The 23576-nt window shown below is 41.4% G+C and overlaps 1 protein-coding gene across 2 annotated transcripts in view; it reads left to right on the top strand.

Moving 5' to 3' along the window:
• Positions 1-23159, top strand: part of LOC140906553 (carbonic anhydrase 3) — a 28113-nt gene extending 4954 nt beyond the window's left edge. Inside the window, exons 3-7 of one of the 2 annotated variants that reach the window (XM_073330665.1) lie at positions 8131-8249; positions 10616-10708; positions 15202-15267; positions 16027-16182; positions 22026-23159. In XM_073330665.1, the coding sequence (XP_073186766.1) occupies positions 8131-8249; positions 10616-10708; positions 15202-15267; positions 16027-16182; positions 22026-22145 (554 nt within the window). In that variant the 3' untranslated portion in view covers positions 22146-23159. The remainder of the gene's footprint in view (positions 1-8130; positions 8250-10615; positions 10709-15201; positions 15268-16026; positions 16183-22025) is intronic. The other variant, XM_073330666.1, reaches the window with a different exon arrangement.
• Positions 23160-23576: the final 417 nt, after the last annotated feature.

Below are 23576 nucleotides of genomic sequence, written 5' to 3'. Positions count from 1 at the left end.
TCCTTGGTCCTCTTCTCTTCTCCTTCTACATCTTATCCACAGTTAATCTCATCAATAAACATCAATTCAACTTCCATCTCTATGCCGATGACTCACAGATCTTCTTCCCTTCTCCTGACCAGACGAAAATCTTGGCCTGTCTCTCTAACAACTCATGAATTCATATTCATTAGCTCAAACTCAACATGGCTAAAACAGAGCTACTAATCTCCCCCCCACCCCCATTCCCTATTACCTCCTTTCTCAATCAGTGTGGACAACATCATCATCTTGCCAGTCATTCAGACACATAACCTGGGCTTCATCTTTGATTCAGACCTCTGACTAGGTCTTCACATCCAGGCTAGGTCTAAATCTTGCCAGTTCTTCCTGCATAACATCTCTAAGATACAGTCTTTCTTATCCATCCACACAGCTAAAACACTCATCCAAGCTCTCATCATCTCATGTATCGATTACTGCAACATTCTTCTCTCTGGCCTTTACAAATGCACTCTTGCCCTACTCATATCCATTCAGAATGCTGCAGCAAAGATTGTTTTCCTAGACGGTTGCTTTAATCATGTCTCCCCTCTCTTTGTATCCTTTCACTGGCTCCCCCTTCTCTATCTCATTAAGACAATCTTGTTGTCTTAACTTTCAAGACCTTTCATGACCTAATCCCACTGTACCTATTGTAGTAGGAAAGAGCCTGAGACATAAACCCTTGTATCAGGTGCCTGGTATGAGGCAGGACCTGCTCACAGAATCTGGCAAGAACAGGGCTGATATTGCAGAAATACACACTCCTAAGAAGTGCTAGTCACAGAGTACTCACACAAACACATACGGATATCAAGTGGTATCAAAACATCCCAATATCAAGTATGGTACAAAAACATTCCCCAAGGATAACAGGAACACACTGATAAGGTCAGGATGCCAGTATGTAATAGAAATGTTTTGATAAAACCAACATGTACAAGATGATAAGTGATAAGTAGTCACGTCAGGGGGCAGTAACTGGAGTAACTATGTTAGAGGGACAATACTAACTTGTTTGTATTGGGATATAAAGATGTATCTCAGAGGGAGTATCTTTGTCTGGCCTAAGGAGGAATGGAAAGTCCCGCCATTCACTGAGCTGGTCCATTATTATGGGCATACATGTATTAGTGGTTTGGTAGAATCTGTGGGATACTAGTACTGTACTTCATTGACAATAAACCTGGCCGGGTGCCTTCATCCCTTAACGGATCTTGTGGTCATTGAGAGGTTCGCTCAAGGTCTGCCGTGCCAGCTGTCTGCACAGGGCTGGGGCAGCACACAGAGGGAACACACACACACAGCCAAACATCTATCAATATCTAACCACACCTATTATCTCTCTTTCACTATCAAGCTGTCGATACTTGCTACCAAATGGCTGAGACACCAGCCTCCATGTCCCTCTTGTTTAGTTTTTAAACAAGCACCTTCATACTTTCTCCCATGCTGCCCCTCATGCTTAAGAGGCGCTCCCCATAAACATTTGCAAAGCTAATTCATTATCCACCTTCAAAACACTCCTCCAAACTCTTCTTTGATGTGATGAGTACCAAAAATTTGACGCCGGTTAGTCTGCTGGTACGCTGACACCACTGTCTATCACCAATATTGTCTCATGGTTTCCTTGTATTCCCCCATCTGTCTGCATCTATCTGTTGTCTCTTGTCATACTTAGATTGAAAGCTCCTTGGGGGCAGGGACCATCTTTTTGTTCTGTGTTTGTACAGTGCTTAGCCAGGTGCATGAGTAGGGTTCCTAGTAATTATAGGTAAATACTTATTTATCTTTGCATAACACTTTGAGATTCTTCTATAAAAGGCTTTATCTAACTGCAAATTATTTATGATGATTTATTTATGTATTACTGAAGTCAATAAGACTTACAAGAATTACATAGCTAAAGCCCAGTACAATGCCTGCTTTATGTATGCCAGTGGATATGGCACATACCAACTAAAGACAAACAGCAAAGTTAAGCCTTTCACTTTGTGCTTGGCACATCTTTTATCCCTAGATCTTCCAGCATGTCTGGTATTTAGCATTAATTTGAGACCAGCAGTGCTTATGCACAAGAGGATTTAAGAATTGTATTAATGTTAACTTTGAACCTTTATGATATTGTTGGAGGTCAGAACTTCAGTGCTCTTCAGACCTAGTCTTCTGGAACTGCGATAGTGGTTTGGGTTATCAGCTTTCTGCCTCTGGAGTCATGGGCTGCATTCTTCATTTAGGTCAAACATGAAAATGAATTTGGGAGCTTATTTTATACCAGTGTCTGTTCAAAACAGGCCCAGAATTGAAAGACTAGGGTGGTTTGTGTAGTAAGTCAGGATTGATGTATGCTGGAAAATGGTATGAGAGGCCCACTCTTTATTCTTCTGTATAGACAGTGCCATTTGTTCCTAAAGAACACCAAATTCACATACAAATAAACCCCTTATTTCTTTTGAGTGTTATCTTCTCCTTTTAACAGTTATTTAGATAGAGAATTCCATTTTAAAATGTCAACAATGTAACCATGTGTTGAAGGCCTTTCAGAAAAGTGCTTACCTGACTTAATTAGCCACAATGACTGTGGATATACTGATATCTTCTGTTGAGCAATTGCTTATTTATTTATGGATTTTATAATGTATCATTGACATAATGAGCTGTAACATTTGCTCACGATATTGTCTCTTTGTTTTCTTGTAAAGCAACATTTTCTATCTCAGGGAATAATGCCCCATTATGTTCCCCTGTGGGTTATCACTTGGCCTTGTAGATCAGGCAACAGGTGAGTGTTTTAAGACATGTTTGCAAGGACAAACCCTCCTTATGTCTATAAACAGCGCTGACCTTCTGTGCCAAACTGATTTTTGTCACCTGACCCTCAGTGAGACAAGCCGCATGGAGGAGTCTCTGCTCACCTTAGTTGCATCCGCGTACGCAGCATTGACCTTCACTGGCTATGCCTGCCTCACTGACTTCACTGAAAACTGAAAAACTGCACTGTTTTGATCCAAGCTCAGCCTCTTGCTAGTCAGAAAACAATTCCATGATGGATAAGCATGAGGAGTGCAGGCCACTCTATCAGGCGTCTATCTCTGCACACCCAGTTACAGGCCCCACATTGTGACAGAGGCATCTTTTAAATAGGTGCTGCAAACACTAAATCTCAGGAAGTATCTTGGACTGTCTTCTCTCATTCATTGAATATTTATTCCTGTGGTGCCCAAAGGCCATATCCGAGATCAGGGCCGTACTTTGCTAGGCAGTTTACAAATATACAGAGTAAGAACCAGTCACTGACCAATGGGATGAGAGCTTGTTTTCACAAGGGTCCTCTCAGAACCAAAATGCTGCAAATACTTTCCCCACTGTTTCACCCCTAGAGAGGTGCACCCAAATGGCTTAGTCCATGTTGCTTGAGCCCAGCAACAGCAAACCTGAGGCTAAATAATGTGGCTAAAATGTTACTTCCTGAAGAATGGACTGTGGGAAATTTCCAGAATCCAAAACTGATACGTAAGGCCAAACACTCAGCTGCTTAAAGAGGGCAAGACACTCTTGAAGTGGACATCTCCACCAACAGAAATGCTGGACACCAAAACATCAAGAGAAAGCCTGTGAGCTACATCATTAAGCCTTTGCTTGCCATTTTCTGCAATCCCAACTCAGAGACCATTAAAAGAAGCTGAGAGATATTGTTGGGATTTCAATCTAGACTGTTCGGAGACCCTCAGTTTAGCTGAGGCTTTTGTCCAATTTTAATTTCCCAGAAAAGTGTTTCCCATTAGGACAAAATAAATTCAAAGCTTAGGGACAAAGGAATTGTGTGCATTATGTGCACTGAGGTGCAGAGGAATATTGTGGGTTCCCAGCTGTCCTTGCATTCAATATGACATTGCCCAGAGCTAGCACAGATGATGGGAAAGTGGGACATTCTCTTGGAAGAGGAGGCTCCATTACGTTAGCCCAACTAGCAGGCCAGACTCACTGCTGGGTTAATAGTGCCCATGTAGAGTAAATATTAGAGACCTCATAGGTAGGAAAAGTGCCGCCCAAACCACTTGTGGTCCCTAATTGGACCATGCAGTGTTCCTAAGGCATAGTAATAGTGAAGTTTAAGAACAGAGGAGACACCGTCAGCTCTTTGGCTGGGATAGTCAACCTCAAGACAAGCAGGAAGAAGACCAAGAGTATCCAGCCTGTAAAAGAATTTTCAGCTTTCACTTATCTGCTCCATCTCAAGGCAAGACTATTCACCAACTGGGAGATGTGAGATCTGGGAAGGGTAAGCAGAGTTTTCTTACTGACTTACAGGATAAGAGATTGAAACTGGCAGAGTCCTTTAAATGCAACCACTCTACATTTACTTGCAGAGATTCTTTTCAAAAACCAAAGCAGACATTATCAAAGGCAGGAATACTAGGGTTTTGTGTTTGAACTTGGAAAAGGTTCAATCTTCTCCTATTAATGCTGTGATAGACAACAGGCAGGCTAAAATTATAGTTCAGCTCTAATCCAGTGCAGGGGGACCCCATTTTATATATAAACGTAGAGCTATTACTCTAGTGTGGTGGGGTGTACTTGCCCTGCACTGGAAAAGAAGGGGTTAACCCCACACTCTGGGCAGAGGAAGCCATGCCTCCTCGCCCTTGCTGGGCATGCTCCAACTGCTGCTTCCGTATAAAAGGGAGCAGCCCAGCTCATTGTAGGCTGACCGTCAGAGAAGAATGACTGGTCTATTACTTAGAAATAGTAGAAACTGGATCAGCATGGATGACCACCATCCATAAAATCTGGAAATAAAATCTGGAAACTTTAACTGCTCAACATATTCCAGGGTCAGAGAATGTGGTGGTAAATCCTGTCTTTGGAAGGAAGCACCATTGGACCCTGAAACATTCCTCATCTATGGGAGACACAAAACTTTGAGATTCTGAAGATTCCAATGCAAAAATATAGGAAGCATGCATTCTCCATTCCTTGGACAGGCACAGAACTTCTCCACCTGTTTCCCCCACATTCCAGTACTCCAAAAAGTTAAGGATTCTCCATGATCACATACCTGCTGCCAGAGAATCATTGCATTCTGGAGGATTTCAGGTGCATGCCATCACATTCTTGCTTTCAGGTGGGAAAAGTGCAACCGACATAACCTAAAATAGGGATTTTGTTTTGTGGGCAAAATCAAACACAGAAGGTAAAAACACCCTTGTGATATTGTCTTATTAACTAGATATAGTCAGAAGGGACCTTTACTAGCACTGCCAAAATATGTACTGTTGCCTCTGTTTTCCCTGAAGTAAGTAGGACCAGAGAATTCGGAATGCTGACCTCCCAAACCAAATCAATACAGCTTAAATATAAATATTGTGGGGGATGCAAATGTTTTACTAAATCGCATAGCCTCTGTGGACAAATTCTAATGGAATATCAGAAACTCATCTGCAAAACTGCCATATCTCCTACTGTTGTATTTGTCTATCAGAGGGGTAGAATTGCATTTCCTAAAAATGAAGGCACCTTTGAAGAAGCAATATCTCAAAGGTTGTGAATTTCTTCAGTCTTGGAGATCTATGACACAGGAGGCTTGTTCTCCTGTTCTGCTTCATCTGATCATGGATGATAGAATTCAGAAGTCTCTGTCCTCTCCTGCTTAAAGAAGTACATTGGAAAGTCTCTGGATAGAAGGGATTGAGTAGACATCTTTTTTTGTTACAGTTGCAGGACCCTGAAAGCCAGTTTGGTCTAATGCAATCAAAGCTAGTCAAGAAAACCACAGACTTTGCTGTGTCTCCTTTTGGGCCCACTCCCAGAGAGGAACATCAGCAGCAGTGGGGATGTGACATCTCCAGAGAATTGTCCATAGCTCACTGGTTTGATGGCAGAACCTTTATAAAATATTACTGGAGACCTTCATATGTGAACATATTCAGCTTGGCAGTTTTGAATCTCAAGTACTAGAAAATTGAAATAATGTGGCATTATTCCATATGTATAAAAACAAGTTGCCTTTGATTTTAACAACAGGAAATTCTGTTTGAGGGGAATAGTAGCATATCATTTCCCCCACATCCCCAAATACTATATCAAGAGAGATGTGTATATGCTTCTTTCCCAACGTTTGGTCACATGCATTGTACTTAATCCTCTCATCCTTTCTGAGTGAAAGTAAACCTTACCCCTTTCATTTCTCCCTCTTCAAGAAGAGGACAGTTTCAAATAATTTTGTTCCAGTCCATAAGCTGAAACAAAATAAAGATGATTTTTTTATTACTTTTGAGCCATATCTCCTCTGTGGACTTCATCTTTATTTTTTAGCCCTTGGAATTTGGACCAAGTGTTTGAGAAAGGTATGTCTTATAGATTTCATCAATTTTTACCTAATTAGAATATGGAAGAGAGGTATTTACATCAGAGACCGTCTATAAATAAAGAGTCTGTTTATACCCTCATTATGTGCTTTTGTGTGTTTGTACCATATTTCTAAACAAACATAAAAGAAAAAGCCTTTCCCCTCATTGAGAGTATAGTCTTTCTGGTTCAAAATCAGTTATGGTCAAGTTAAGCCCTATTTACAGTTGAGAGAAGCAATGAGTTTTTTGGCATCAGGTTTTACAGCCTCACCTGGTGAAAGGATTACCACTGATTGGTGATCACTCACAAGTGAAAACAATGTAAGGTAGTGGGGCAGAAAAGTGTGTGAACAGTGTTCCCACACTTTTGACCTCACATGCATTGTATATGCAAAGTCACGCCACATGGAGGACGCCATTTTATACAGAAACGTGCAGAGATGGGGGGTTGATACTGGCGGGGCAGGATACACTGGTGGAGGTGGAGTACCTGCCCTTAAAAAATCAAGGTTGCACCCCATTGACCTTCAAACAGGATTACTGGTTTTATAAATCTGTTTTAGTGGAGAATTGGTAACCTTGACAGCTGCTACTGATCCCACTGACAAACTGCCTACAGTATTACATGTCTGAGAGACCACGTGAAAGGAAGATGGCCTTCTTCTGTATCCTTCAGATACTTTCTTTCTAGGACATTTCAGAAAAGAGCTGGGCATGGACTTACTCCTGGTCTTTTCAGATCCAGGAATGTAATTGTCTTTACCTGGTATGCCTTTACTATATGGACCCAATCCCATGATGTGTGGATCCCTTGCTGAAACTGTTTGAGCACCTTTAACTTCCATGAAAGTCAATGGCTATTGAGGATGCTCAGAGCCTGCAAGGATCAGTCCTAAGCTAATAGTCAGAAAGTGTGTAATTCATGATGCTATCATAAAATACACTTACCTTGTTCTTTGTGGTTTACAATGTAAAACCTTCCTATTGCTTGGAATAATGACTCATTAGTATGGCCCTGCTGGTGGCAATGTTGCCACGGGTATTACACATACTGAACTTTTTCAGAGAATAAGGTTTGTCTGAATGCTCAGTAACCACTTTTTAGCTCATCTGTTTTTACCTTTGTCTTCTGCTCTTTCTTCAGGAAATAGACCTTTCCCTAGAGATAACAGACTACACTGCAAACATTGCTTGCAACATAGTTTAAAAAGCAGTGACAGTACTGGATCATAGGCAGGGCTTGTAGCACTTTAGTACTACACCTACCCTACTAGTGCCATAAGCTTATGGCACTAGTAGGGTAGGTGTAGTACTGCGTGGCCCCTCTAGGCCAGTTTCACAGAGATTCCCATTAAATCCTCAGCATAAAATTGTGAATTCCATAACAGGACATTCACTGGCGAATGGTGAGCCATCCTGAGCACCCATCCTCCCCAAACTGTCATACATTCTGCCGTGCGGGGAATGGGATGTGTTCTACAACTGGCATCCCATTCTGTGGTTTTACCCTGATTCATGGTAATTTCTATAGCTCTGAAATCAAATAGTGCTATATAGCCCAGTGATAGGTAGATACAGGCCTAATCATGCAAGGTGCTGAGTGCCCTCAACTCCCACTGAAATCAGCTGGAATTGCTGTAGGTGCTCAACACCTTCAAAATGTTGGACTCCTCTGTGGTAATTGTATACGCTTATACTTTGAATCAAAGCTTCTTTGAAAAGGTCTGTAGCTAATGTTAATGTGGATTGTCAATTGCAGTGCTGCGAGGTGGACCACTCCCAGGACCCTACAGGCTGCGGCAGTTTCACTTTCATTGGGGTTCTTCTGATGACCATGGCTCTGAGCACATTGTAGATGGAGTGAAATGTGCAGCAGAGGTGGGACCAGTTTTTCTATATACTAGCGTACTGGGCAATTGGGCAACACTAATCGCTTCCTTTTCCAGTATTTATTTGAATTTATTGATTTTGTATGAACTATGTTATAGCTGTGACTATTCAAAAATGTGACCTGGGGTGAATCATTTCTGCCAACAAACACAGCTTTTCATAACAAAAATACAACTCCCCTGCCTGCCCCCTACCAAAACTATAAATTTTTGTAAATATGCCCAAACCTTAAATTCACCATTTTCAGTGAGATCTTTTTGCAGCAAACACAACTTTGGTTGCATTATTTTATTTTTTCTCAAACTTATTATAATATCATTTTTGCTGGTTTTATTGGTCATTAAGAGTTTTTCGTATATAATTAATTATTTATAAAAATAAAGTCCCAGGATTTATTTTTTTCACCTGCATTACCAGTGTGGGGAAAAAGGTTATTACAAGGACATTTCAATTAGTTTAAAACTATTGTGTTTGAGAATATCCTTTAGAGCAGTGTTTCCCAACCTTGGGACACTGCTTGTTCAGGGAAAGCCCTTGGCGGGCCGGGCCATTTTGTCTACCTGCTGCGTCCGCAGGTTTGGCCGATCGTGGCTCCCACTGGCTGCGGTTTACCGCTGCAGGCCAATGGGGGCTGCAGGAAGCGACGCCGGCCGGTACGTCCCTCAGCCCGTGCTGCTTCCCACAGCCCCCATTGGCCTGCAGCGGTGGGAGCCGCGATTGGCCGAACCTGCGGACGTGGCAGGTAAACAAACCAGCCTGGCCCGCCAGGGGCTTTCGCTGAACAAGCGGCATCCCAAGTTTGGGAAACACTGCTCTAGATTTTAAATATCTGTTTTTAAAAATCTATCAGTGTATTGTCAAGAATTGTTTTAAATAAATATTTGCTGCTTTTTTGATGTAAACGCACAAACTACTATGGGCCAAACTCTCTGTAGTTAATGGCTGAGTTTGACCCAGTGTGTATTCGGTGTGGGCTTAAGCTCTGATAGCAATAAATTAATAACAAATTCTGCCTTCTTTGCACATCCTACATGGGAGCAAGTGTAAATTTCAAACTACCATGGAAACACCATGTTTTCTCTCTATCAGGAGCCGTGCAGCAGCCTGCTAGTGTTCCTCCCAACTCTGCAAGCCCGTACATGTCACATGTACCTACTGTACAGAGATATACCATGGCTTTGCACCAACTCCCATCCAGAAGAAATGCTGGCAGACAAGATGCATATCAGAGATGCCCTGGCCCAAAACTTTGTGTGGGGGCTGTGGGTGATTTTCCTCTTTCCTCCCTTTGCCTAGTAGCATCTACCATGGTCCAGCTCCATGGGTATCCCAGTTTCTACTAGTGGATTGAGTGGGAGCATTCTGTCCCCCAAACCTCTGTTTTTAGTTCCATCAAGAAAAGTCTTTTTACTTTGCCTTTGTTTGCGGGACTAAGATTTAACCCCTAGGCCTTTATACAGAGGAGAAACAATATATGGAGTGAATAATGCTTTGCTAGAATACAAGTGGAGGCTGTGGGCCATGTTGCTTTTATCCTAAACAATGATGCACGTAACAACAGAGGAGTAAATAAAGAGCAATATATTATATGCCGCATTCAGGAAGAGTGCTATTTTTTAAAATATGAGTGTACATGAGCTAAATTTAATGAAACTGCTGGATAATCTCATTGTGAATGAAGTTATACCACATTCGTATTATATGAAGATATGTCCAGATTCTGCATATATTCAGATACCATGGTGATGGCCATGTTATTAGAAGCTAAATAAATAGATAGCAGTCCTCTGAAAGAATAAATAAAACATTATGAAAAATTTCCTGAACATTTAGTATTGTAGACAGTAGAGATGAGAAAGAACTACAGGGTCACCTGGTCCATTCACTACCAGGTCAGGGGAGTGGGATGGAGAGTAGAGCAAGAACAGCAGAACCATGGTTTATAAAGCACAAATATATTTCAGTTTTTTAAAAGAATTTCTTTAACCTGAAAATACAATTGAGATTAAACACATCAATGGATAACTTCTGCATTGCATGTGTGCATGTTACATGCATTTGTAAGCATCTCCTCTATTACGTTATTTGATTAATTTCAAGCAAGTTTTGTATTTTTATGCTTCATTTAAAACCAAAGTAGTTGACAAGCAGTTGTTGCAAAAAACACAAGCATGTGGAAGAGCTGTAGAAGCAATAGGACATATTTATACATATTTTCATTTGGAGGCCAAGTTCTGCATTCCCTGTGCATTCAAAACTCTTTCAGCAGGATGCACAAGGAATGCAGGACCTGGCCTGTGATGGCATTTTATTGCATAACAGTATTTGTAACATTTACATTTCTTTGGTTCAAGCTTCATATGGTACACTGGAATCCGAAATATAGTAATTTTGCTGAAGCTTTGAAACAACCTGATGGCGTGGCTGTTGTGGGCATTTTTCTGAAAGTAAGTTTGGAAGTGTTCATTCTTTATACTGTTGCATACCTGTATTCTTCTGCTAATTGCAGGAAAAAAAGTTCCTGTTGTACTTACTTCTCAGCCATATATCTCATTAGAGAATAATATTCAGAATGATGCATACATTGGGATTAGGATAGGCCTGGATCCATAGAAATTTATTGCACTCACACCCATAAAACAGACTTTTAGCACCATCCCTAACATTCAGTAGTGTGTGTCATACATGTACCTGAATAGGAGTCATTTTATCTGCAGTCTGTACCTGTTGCTACATCCACAACACTGAGACTATGTTTTGATGGGGAGTGAGGGAACCCAGGTTGCATTTTCTCCTCCTCTCTGGGTGCCGTATCAATGGCAGGTATCTGCTCAGTAGCAATCAGCTGTGCAGTGTTACTCACTGAATGATTTCCATGACAGAGATCTCTCTCAAAGAATCTGCCTTAATCTTACCCTGACAAAAAACAGGGTCACTTCTTCCACTGTTCATGGCAGCCTGTCCCACAGCCACCCCCATCAACAGAGCTTTTCATCCTATCTCAGCAATATACACAATGATTTCTCATTAAGTTTATATAGGGATCATGAGAAAAACTTTCTCACTGTTCAGGTCCAAAGTTTTAGTCATAGATTCTAAGCCTAGAAGGGACCACTGTGATTATGTAGTCTCGCCTCCTTTGTAACATAGGCCAGAAAACTTCCCTGAAATAGTTCCTGTTCGAACTAGAACATATATTTTAGGGAAAAAATCTAATCGAGATTTTAAAATTGCCTGTGATGAAGAATTTGCCACAACCTTTGCTAAATTGTTTCAATGGTTAATCACCCTCACTGTTAAAAATGTATGCCTTATTATTTGTAGTCTGATTTTCTCTAGCTTCAACTTCCAACCATTCAAACTTGTTGTGCCTTTGTCTGCTAGACTGAGGATCCCATTCTCAAATATTTGTTCCTCATGTAGATACTTGTAGTCTATAATCAAGTCACCCCTTCATTTTCTGTTTGTTAAACTAAATAGATTGAGCTCCTTGGATCTACCACTATAAAGCAAGTTTTCCAATCGTTTAATCATTCTTGTGGCTTTTCTCTGAACCCTCTTCAATTCATCGACAACCTTCTTGAATTGTGAATACCAGACACAGTATTCTAGCAGCAGTCTCACGAGTGCTAAATACAGAGGTAATATAACCTCCCTTTGACTACGTGAGATCGTTCTGTTTATGCATTAAAGGATTGCATTAGCCCTTTTGGTCAGAGAGTCACCCTCTTGTTTAGCTGATTATCAGCCATGCCCCACAAATATTTCTCAGGATAGAGGTCTGTAAACATGGCCTACATTCTTTGTTTCTAGATGTATGACTTTGCATTTGGATATTAGAGTAACAGCCGTGTTAGTCTGTCTTCGCAAAAAGAAAAGGAGTACTTGTGGCACCTTAAAGACTAACCAATTTATTTGAGCATGAGCTTTCGTGAGCTACAGCTCAAAGCTGTAGCTCACGAAAGCTCATGCTCAAATAAATTGGTTAGTCTCTAAGGTGCCACAAGTACTCCTTTTCATTTGGATATTGTTTGCTTGTGCCCAATTTAGCAAGCGATCCAGATTACTCTTTATCAGTGACCTGTCCTCTTCTTTATTTTCCACTCTTCCTGTGTTTGTGCAAACTCTAAATTTTATCACTGATGATTTTATGTTTTCTTCCAGGTCATTGATACAAATTTTAAATAGTGTGGGGCCAAGAACGAATCCCTGCAGTACCCCACTAGAAATACACCTGTTTGATGATAGGTTTCAGAGTAGCAGCCGTGTTAGCCTGGGAATGGATGTGTCATTACACAAAGTAAAACTATTTCCCCATGCTTATTCCCCCCCCCCCAACTGCTCCTTGGATTTTCCTGTTAACTGCTGGAAATGGCCCACCTTGATTATCACTACAAAAGGTTTTCTCTCCCCCGCTCTCCTGCTGGTAATAGCTCATCTTAAGTGATCACTCTCCTTCCACGGCATGCATCCGATGAAGTGAGCTGTAGCTCACGAAAGCTCATGCTCAAATAAATTGGTTAGTCTCTAAGGTGCCACAAGTACTCCTTTTCTCCTTACAGTGTGTATGATAACACCCATTTTTTCATGTTCTGTGTGTATATAAATCTCCTCATTGTATTTTCCACTGAATGCATCCGATGAAGTGAGCTGTAGCTCACGAAAGCTTATGCTCTAATAAATTTGTTAGTCTCTAAGGTACCACAAGTACTCCTTTTCTTTTTATTTTGAGACCTGTCAGTTAGCCAGCTTTTAATCCATTTATTATACACTGTGTTGGTTTTGTATCATTTTAGTATCTTAATCAAATTCCCATGGGGAACCAAGTTCAATGCTTTGCAGAAGTCCAAGTATGTTACATCAACTCCATTACTTTTACCAGCCAAACTTGTAATATTATCAAAAAAGATATCAAGTTAGTTTGACAGGATCTATTTTCCATAAACCCATGTTGATGGTCTTAATTATATTAATTTCCCTAAGTCTTTATTAATCAAGTTCCATATCAGCTGTTCCATTATTTTGCTCGGGATCAATGCCAGGCTAACAGGCCTATCATCACCTGGGTTGTCCTGTTTATCCTTTTTAAATATTGGCACAACACTAGTTCAGCCCAATGCAGAAATGGGATCCCACCATGAAGGTTGGATTTGGTCCAGATTCAAACTATCTTCAAATTCTGGAATTAGATCCAGCATTTTGGTTTAGGCACTTCTCTAATACTAATAGACACAAGCTCAAAGTCCTTACTGAAGTGTCTTTAACCAGGCAAAACTCAGTTGGTATGTCTACACTGCAATATAAAACCAGGGTCTGAACTCATGCTGAATCCTAATCCCCCTACACGCAAATTGTGCCAACCTAGGGCTCAGACCCAAGATCCCTGGATGGAGGGTCTGAGCCTGATTCAAGGTGGGACCCAAGTTTGAGCCCTATTGTTTTTCAGTGTAGATGCCGCCCCACTGGACTTGTGCTCTGGGAGTCTGCCAGAAGTATTCCACAATCCCAATGGCTGGCTGACTTTGTCCTCGGGACAGTCAAGTTTTCCCACACTGCACCACAAACAAAGGACCAGAGTGGCCACATTTTGGGAAGGCGCTGGGAAGTCTGGAATATGTGTGGTTGGACTCGTATCCACATGATGCAGTGTAGACACTGGAGCTCCAGGTTGAGACCCAGAGTTCAACAATTCCTGTCCTGGGGTTACAAATGAGTGTAGATGCTCAAGACCTACGTTAACAATCCCAGGGTCTGCTAACTAGAATTCTGCTAACACTGGGCTTACATTGCAGTGTAGAAATAACTTAGTGGGTTGAATAGTAGTTGAGTAGTGAAAATTCCTCAGATATTTTACGTCTGTCATGATTTTTCTTTCTCATTTGGCTGTCAGTGTCCGTGGTGAGAATGAGCACTGGTTATTAGCAGAGGTCGTAGTAGTACCGCGTGCAGTTCTCCACACATCTCTGGAAATGCACCTTGAGTCCGACCATCAGCAACGCTCACATATGAGAAGGCTGAGACGCTTTTCATTATTTCATTTTGGTGCTATCAAAACATTTTGAGTTTTTCAGTTCAGTCAAAACTATTCAGCAATTCACTGAAGATATTTCATTCAGTTCTAGTGATACTAGAGTGAGTCATGGTGTCTTCTCTGATGCTGTACTTCAATGGATGTTTGGTTTATGTGAAGCCTGCAGAACAAGGCCCAAGAGGAGGTAGTTTAAGAAGGGCAAATTTACATTACTGGTGACATGAACCATGTTATAACCCATTCTTCCAGAGATGAGAAGCTTCTTTAGTGTTAGACTCTGCTGCTATCCTCTTCTGAAGTATCAGAAGGCATAATGTAGTATTTCTTTACACTTCTTTACGTGAGATCAGATCCTTTGCAAAGATATCAGCTTTCCACTTCTATTTTCCCTGCGTACTCAGTTTAGCATGTAGTTTTATTCTTTACTAAAGTCAGGCTACTGCATAAGGGCTAAAGCATGCATTTGGTAGGAAAATTACCACCAACTTGTATATATATATATGCTAAAGAAACTATACATTTTCTCTTTGTTATAAGTAAAAATTGTGTGAGATGTGAAACTAATTTAGTTCTAATCATCAGAATTTCTTCTTTTGCATCCCATCCTGTCCCCACTCAAATCAGTGGGAATTATACTAGCCACTTCAACTGGAGCATGACTGAGCTTTGTAGGTAGTTTTAGCAAACACTACTGTAATGAAAAATCAAGTAATTTATTCTTATATTATTCTGGGTGTTTTTTCCCTCCATCAGGAGTAACGTTTTGTTGTTTTTCAGTACAAAATGGTCAGAGAATGTTAATTGGCAGAGGGATGGGTCAAGTAGCATTTTTCATGCAGTTGTGAGATATGAAGGAAAACAAATTCAGCTGGCATATCTACTGTTCAATTTATGCTTTCTGCATTACAGGTTGGAAAAACTCCCAAACCAGAGATGAAGAGAATTCTTGAAGAAATAGATAATATTAAGACAAAGGTAACAAAATAGTTTTTATTTTATTAAGTTAACTGGGTAGCTTCAGTAGCAAGAACCAGAAGGCCAGATTTGCTAGTCTGCTCTGGCTGCTTTGCATTGTTCCAGCAACACATAGCAGCCAGAGCATTCTGGTGACTATGGCCCAGAATATCTTCTCTTCTTTAAGGAGAAATATAATTCCTCCTCTCACTTCTCTAAGGTCCCCCATTGACTTCAATGGGCTTTCCATCAGCCCCTAAATACACGGTTGCCAGGCAGCCCTCACTGATATCAGCACAAATATCATTGCAAATCCTATCCTAAACTGTTTTTCAAATTAATTAATTACCTAAGGGCTTATATAGACAGAACTCCCACAGAAGGGATCTTAGTTTGCATAAGAATTACAGTATCAGAAAGCTTATGCTCAAATAAATCTGTTAATCTTTAAGGTGCCACCAGACTCCTTGTTAGTCACAATTGTTAGGTAACAGTACATTATGGTGACAAGAGTTTCTGAGAAGTTACAATACTTAGTTACATCAGTGGACTCTTTGATAAAGTGCATCTTATTTTATTTCTTTGGGAAATCTCAGCCTCGGACTAGTGGTCATTTCTAGAAAAGTAAGTTACAGGGCAAATATTTGAAAGGAGGAGGTCAGCCTCTTACATGATATTGGACATTTCATTAATTTTTCCATGGAAACTCGACTCTCATTTTAAGCAAGCTCGGTGTCTCCATTAGTGTTATTAAAGAGATTTCTGTTTTGTTTATTTAAGGGGAAAGAGGCTCCTTTTCCAAACTTTGATCCATCAATTCTTTTCCCTAAATCTCGGGACTATTGGACCTACCATGGCTCCTTCACTACACCTCCTTGTGAAGAGTGCATTACCTGGATTCTTCTGAGGGAGCCTATTGAAGTCAGCCCAGACCAGGTAAACTTCAGCTGGACATTAACCCCCTATTGTCATCGTTCTTTCACAATTTGAGATTATTTATTTACACATCATCCTGACCTTACTCTTTCAATAAGGAAAACTCCCACTGGAATCAGTGGGAAATTGCATGAATAAAGACTGAGTTAAAACAGAGTGAAAGCTGAATTTCAGGATTGGGCCCTTCTATTAGAAACTACTCAGTTGGCTTCATTAGGAACACCATTGGAACTCTGAAAATTGCTGCATAGGACTCCAGGTTTCCCTGGGCCTGCCACCAAATATAGCCACCCAACCCACGAGCCCCACATCCCAGTCTCTATATAATTCTAGTGCCAGCAGGTGGCAGCAGAGACTGAAATCCCTAGCTGTCTTCCTCATTTGGAAAATTGTTTGTTCCTCCTTTTGGCTTCCTACACCATGTCAGTGGGAGGATTCAGGTCACCAGACACCATAGAGTTTCATAAATCAGGCTGGGGGATGGGGGTGCTCACAGGGAGGCAGTGGGTGACTAGGAAATGAATGTGAGAGTTTGGGGCTATGTGGAGGTGATCTGATTGTAGGCAGGGTACAAGGGAGTTCTCACCACATTGGCCAAGGAGGAGTGGTAGCTCTCCCTTTCCTCTCTGTCTGCTCTCTCCTTACTTTAACCCATGAGTGTAGAAGATGGAGCTGGATGTGACACGCACACATTACTTCACATAGGAACTTAGAATCATAGAATAGAATATCAGGGTTGGAAGGGACCTCAGGAGGTCATCTAGTCCAACCCCCTGCTCAAAGCAGGACCAGTCCCCAACTAAATCATCCCAGCCAGGGCTTTGTCAAGCCTGATCTTGAAAACCTCCAAGGAAGGAGATTCCACCACCTCCCTAGGTAACCCATTCCAGTGCTTCACCACCCTCCTAGTGAAATAGTTTTTCCTAATATCCAACCTAAACTTCCCAGACTGCAACTTGAGACCGTTGCTCCTTGTTCTGTCATCTGCTACCACTGAGAACAGTCTAGATCCATCCTCTTTGGAACCCCCTTTCAGGTAGTTGAAAGCAGTTATCAAATCCCCGCTCATTCTTCTCTTCTGCAGACTAAAATATCCCAGTCCTCTCAGCCTCTCCTCATAAATCATGTGTCCAGCCCCCTAATCATTTTTGTTACCCTCCGCTGGACTCTTTCCGGTTTTTCCACATCCTTCTTGTAGTATGGGGCCCAAAACTGCACACAGTACTCCAGATGAGGCCTCACCAATGCCAAATAGAGGGGAATGATCACATCCCTCATCTGCTGGCAATGCTCCTACTTATACAGCCCAAAATGCTGTTAGCCTTCTTGGCAAAAAGGGCACACTGTTGACTCATATCCAGCTTCTTGTCCACTGTAACCCCTAGGTCCATTTCTGTGGAACTGCTGCCTAGCCACTGGGTCCCTAGTCTGGAGCAGTGCATGGGAGTCTTCTGTCCTTGCAAAACCAAAACCTGCGCTGCTCATACACCAAGCTTATCAAAATTTAAGCCACTAACCTAGATACTTCTGTGGTGTGATAAATCAGCGGAACGTTTGATGCATGTAACAAAAGTTATAGTTACGTATGTTTAAACCATTTAAATTCTAAGGGGTTTTTCAGTTAGAGCTGGTTGGAAAAAATGCAATGAAACTTTTTATTGGAATTTGCCATTTTTTTGAAATCTAAACAAATGGCAGAGACGGTTTGATTTTGATGAAGTTTTGACAGAACCCAGGCAGGGTTCCCATGGAATCCTGCCTGCCTCACAGGTTTCAAACCCTGCTTGGTTTTCAGCCAGATTGCCTGCCTGGCTTTTTGGCAGCCTGCCTGGCTACCTGCTGGAGAGCCAAGTTCCTCAGTAACCTGCCTAGAGGGCCTTACTGGGAACTGAGAGCCTGGGATAAGACCTGGCTTGCAGCCCACAGCTCCTCGAAAGCCCAGGGTCCTCTGCTCTGGGACAGCCCAACAAATAGATCACCTCAGGATCTGTGGCCCCTGGGCAGCATCCCAAAGGGACAGCCTCAGAGCCTGTGCTCCATTCCCTTTCTCAGAGAATTTTTAAATTTTTGGTTTTCATTCCAAATTTGAACTAAACCAATTTCAAAATATCTCCATGAAATGCCCACCTCTATAACTCCCTCTAACTTCCATCTTTCAGGCAGAAAATTTCCCAGGTCTGATGTCTATTTGTGTTGATTTTTTTTTCCTTTTGAAAATTTGAGCAAAATCACCAATTATACTTGAATGAAGACTGAGTAAAAAAAAAAATTTTTACTGTGGAGTGCAATGAATGAGGCACGATGAGCGAGACTAATAATAAATAGTCAACCAATGGCTCATGCAGTATGCACTGAATGAAGCAGGGGTTCCTATGATCATCTAATTGAAAACTGTATCATAATGCGACCTTATGTTTGGCATTTCTTAGGGATTCATTTTACAGCCATAATGTTCTTTTAATTTAGCTTTTATGTAATATTTCAAAAGATTCTTCCCTAAAATCCATTTTATTTGAAATACTAATTTCAAAAGTACAGTGACCTGCCCCACACATTCTAGGTGGCAGTGTGTAACAAAGGTGATTGCAAAACTTGCATTAATTTCTATGTAAAAAGTACATTTCTGGAAATGTTCTTGGCTAAATTTTAGTAGACAGAAGTGGTAACTTTGGGTGACCTTCATTTCTCTGAGCTGAAGGCTTCATACCCAAGATGATGGTCTTTGAGGAGAAATAAATATATTTGTACATTTCCATCCCCTGCCCCAGCACTTAAATGGTAGAAATCTGATAAAATTGACCAATGATCATTTTGGTGATCTCACATTTAAAGATCAGTTTTCTAATCTAGGATTGTTCCTACACTCAGCAGTCCACAATGTATGAGTGTCCCAAATTTCAAGACTCTAGCTAAATAGGAAAATGAAAATTCAAGGAGTCAGTGAGTGACATGTTACACAGGTACGTATTAGATTATACATATGTATTTACATATGTATAACTTCTCATCCTAGAATCTCAAGGTGCTTTTTTAATATGGTACAAATAAGCCAGTGCCGGCATCTTTGACACTGCATATAGATTCTGGTTGGTATTAGCATATCACACAACAATTTGATTTCCAAATTCTGACCTGATACTTTTGTGGCTGCTTATTATACGAAAAATGGACTAAGCGGAGTACAGTGAGATTGCGAGAACTGAGGGGCTGACTTGAACCTTAGTCCCAAAGGTTAAAGCTAACATAAGCTCCTGCATGACTATATTAACATAGCTCATCGCTGCATTTTCATAGCTCATTCAAATACAGAGCTGATCTGGAGGTCACTTCCCTATTTTTCCCTATTTATACCAAAATATAAAGGTATTAGATATTTGAGAGCTTCTCCTTGCATGCAAAATGCAAATTGGCTCTGGTCAGCTTTCCTGGCTCAACAACACAAGTTTGGTTAGAGCCTCATTACTGACTCAGGTATTTACAGTACATTTATTTGGAACTCCGATGAAGGCATAGCTATTAGTGAACAGCTCTGTGTTGCATCAGCAATAAAAATATCAACTTTCTCTTCTTCCCCCACTTTAAGGGTCGATCTTAGTGTGAAATTCATTTAGAATGCAACAACTATGTGCTGAATCATTGATCCAGCTCCATCTGATGTGTTTCTGATCACTGCTGTATTCAGACAACACTCTTCTTTCTAAATAGTGCCAGTAGCAGGTTTTAGGCATGGCATTAATTGTTCTCCCAGTAGCCAGCAGGGCCTGTGTGTAACCTGCAAGGGAGCACCTTGATCGGTTCATCCAGAGAGTCTGATCATTTCAAAACATGGATAATTAGTACTTGTAGCCATGCTTTGTTGCTTATTTGGGGTTATGCTGTTTTACAGACGGAATTATTAGTAGTAATATTTGTAGTCATGCCAAGGAGCCCCAGTCTTGGACCAAGGCCCCACTGTGCTGGGCACAGTACTAACACTGAACAAAATGAAAATCCCTGCCCCAAAGAGCTGACAGTATAAGTGACCATCACCTGAGAGAAGTTCACAGGATCAGACCCTTAAAGATCTCTAATCCTAGAAGCCTGCTAACATTCAGACTTGCTGACAGTAATGTTGTAAGTGCTAATCCCTTTGACAGAGTGGCCAAGATTGTTCTCCTTCTGTATGGCTGGGACACTGAGGGCCGAATTGTCCAGTGTGCAACTGGTGCACCTGGAAAGATGTGCTCACTCCACACGCATTAGGCTGTGAGCCATTACCCAGTCCACTCTTTGTTATTATATTATTTCTACAACACTCCTGGCATGCATGGAACTTTACAGAAAATGCACATACAAACATCCATTGGTGCACTCCAGTGTGGCGGGGGAGGTACAGCAGGAGCGAGTTCCTTTGGAAGTAGGGCCCTCTGGCTGCAGAGCAAGAGAACGTCATCAAGTCCTGAAGAGCACTTGGAAAATGCAGCTTGTGGCATCACAGAAAGAGAGGTTAACCCTGGATTTTTAATTTTTTCAGCAGAAAAGAAACAAACTGAAGGTCCTGCTCCTAACCCATTCAAAGCATTGCAGGAGGCAGCATCCTACTTAACAATATTGCTGCCACTAGTACCGGGTCTTCCTACTATACCACAACAGGATATAGCCTGTGCCTCAGCTTGTTATTGAAGCAAAGGATTTGTTGGAAAATCCAGCCCTAAGGGCTTCTCACAAGGGACCAAATCCTGACACATCCCTCGCAACCGCTGAGAGCTCTATTGCTAGGACAAAATGGTGCAGTTCTTGTGCTGAAAGGGAGGGGCTAGGATTTGGAGCCCCTGCATAGGTGGTCCACACCCCTTGCATGTCATAGTACTCTGCAAAACCAGTGCTCCCTGCACCCCATCACATTGAGCCTGGCGGCAAGACTGAGCTGGAGAATACAGACGTGGAACTGGATTTATCCACTGTATCTGTCTGTCTGTCCATCTATCTACAGTCAATATTTATATAGTTTTGCTGTAGTATCTAGGCAATGGGTCCCCAGGCTATTTTATCCCATTAAATGGTTCCCAAACTTGGTTCGCGGCTAGTGCAGGGTAAGCCCCTGGCAAGCCACGAGACACTTTGTTTACCTGAGCGTCCGCAGGTACTCAGTGGCCGCGGTTCACTGTTCCTGGCCAATGGGAACTGTGGGAAGTGGCACAGGCTGGGCTGGGCAGATTTCTCATGGAATGCAAAACACATGCCTCTGTTCTCTAAAATAGAATTACATTCCTTCATTGGAACAAAACCTTGTTAAACCACTCTTGCTTTTTTGCCAGCTTAAAAGACAGCCTTACATTCTGAACACAGGATACAGTGAGCCATGAGGCCCATGATGCATTTGTTATTATGTTTCAGATTAAAAATCCAGCTGATGAACTTTTCACTGCCTTTTGAAAATATTAACTAAATACTCTGCAGGCAAGCTGTCACCATGATTTCTGTCATCCTTTATACTCTTACTCTGCCTCCCTGATCATGAAGGGTAATTTCCACTGCAGTTCTACAGCACAAGGGGCACACAAGGGCTGCCTATCCATTGCGCACCACAGAGCTCCTCAGTGCGAGGATGTGTGGAGATGGGGCATAAAGAGGCAAGGCATGCTCAGAGGATCCTCTGCTATAGAGATTGACTGTGTAAGGATCCCCAGAGGCTATTCCAGCCATTAGGCTGCAGTAGTCTCCATGCAGTGGCTCCTGTGACTTTGTAGGGAGATTCCTCCCCAACACCCAGTGGTTGGCCCAGCTTGTTGGTCTAGGCCTTACGCCCTGAATTTACCCCTAAGTGGATTCCATGTTGACATTTTAATTTTGCTTTCTTGCAGATGGCAAAGCTTCGTAGCCTTTCCATCAATGCTGAGACAGAACCTGCTCGCCCAATGGTGGATAACTGGCGCCCTCCTCAGCCTGTGAAAGGAAGGGTGGTGAAAGCCTCTTTCCAATAAAATCTGTACTAAAACTGGGTGTCTTCGAGTGAGGAAATTCCTACATCTCAAAGCCTAGTTAGCTTTGTGCTCTCTACTGCTCTTCCTCTGGAGGCAGATCTGTTTCTGATTCTGAAATGCTGAGTAATGAAATGTCGTGGATCAATTAATCTAATTTTGAGAGGTCAAAAATTACGTGAGGCAAACTCTAACTTTAACGTGAAAATGTGGAATCTGTGTTTGGATCTCAATAACAACTGTGTTAGCTTTGGCAGTAGTATTTTTATGGATATTTCTAAGGGAGAAAAATGGTATAATTACCAATGGCTAGAAAAGGCCTTTTCCCACTATCCTTATGTTCTTTAGTGCTCACCTTTTTCAAGACCATAGAGGTTTCCAACTAAGAAACAATGTCATCTGAATTTAAAATGGGCAATATGATCAAATTCTATTATCAGTTGTACTAATATAATCCAGTGGGAACTCCTGTGTGTAACTGAGGGCAGAGTTTTGGCCTTTGTATTCATATAGAACTGTTGAGAGTACAAAGACTCACTAAATTCCCATAGATAATTAAAGCAAGTTAAGATTTTAACAAACTGAAAGGTTAATATTGTACAATTTCATTTTGAAAATTGAAATCCAGGTGTTAGATCAAACTAAGAGTAGAGAATTTGTAGGCCTTCTTGATGGATGAAACTGGATAGATTCTGTAGAAAGCCCTTTAGCATCCTAAGTGTTATTTCACTTCCATTTTTAATACTATAACATTTTACTTATATGTCTCAAGGCCAAATTTTATCCTCATGCATATATGCATTTGAGCCTGATGTCACTGACATTTGTGTGCAAGTATCTGAGACCAGAATTTAATTGAATATCTAAAAGCAATTGACTGCTATGTTCTCCTCCTTTGCTGTTGGACTCATCTTATGGTAGCAAAAGCAATGAAACAGGACTGCATGACTGCAATTAAAGTAACAGCACCACTTCTGTCTGAGGACAACCAACACAAATAAATACTCTTAAATAAGAGATCCTGGTTTTGGTTTTATTTCTAATGTTGGGTGACAGGAAAAATAACAGACACAAATTTAACAGGAAGACTTGGTAATGTCTTCCATAACACATTTGTTATGGGTTCATGTGAGCCACTGGAGCAACTCACAAGCAAACTCTTTGTAATTTTACATCAGTCAAATTGATATTCAACTCAGGGTGGCCATCTGGGCTTTACATTCCACAAAGTAAACAAAAATAGGCTTTGGCTGAACAAGCTGGCTTTTGGAGTTAAGATAGGAAAGATAATTCCTCCAGCTTCAGACAGAATTGCCTCTTGGATGAAGTAGCCAAGCCAGTTTACAGTGCCATCAGGCCTGATTGGCTTTTGTCTGCTCCCAGTCCTTCCAGCTGATGGAGGATCAGTTCTCATTGGTTCCCTCCATGGCTGAT

Source organism: Lepidochelys kempii, chromosome 2 (genome assembly GCF_965140285.1).
Source record: "Lepidochelys kempii isolate rLepKem1 chromosome 2, rLepKem1.hap1, whole genome shotgun sequence".
Taxonomy (NCBI): Eukaryota; Metazoa; Chordata; order Testudines; family Cheloniidae; genus Lepidochelys; species Lepidochelys kempii.
This window is presented reverse-complemented; position numbering and strand designations above follow the sequence as displayed.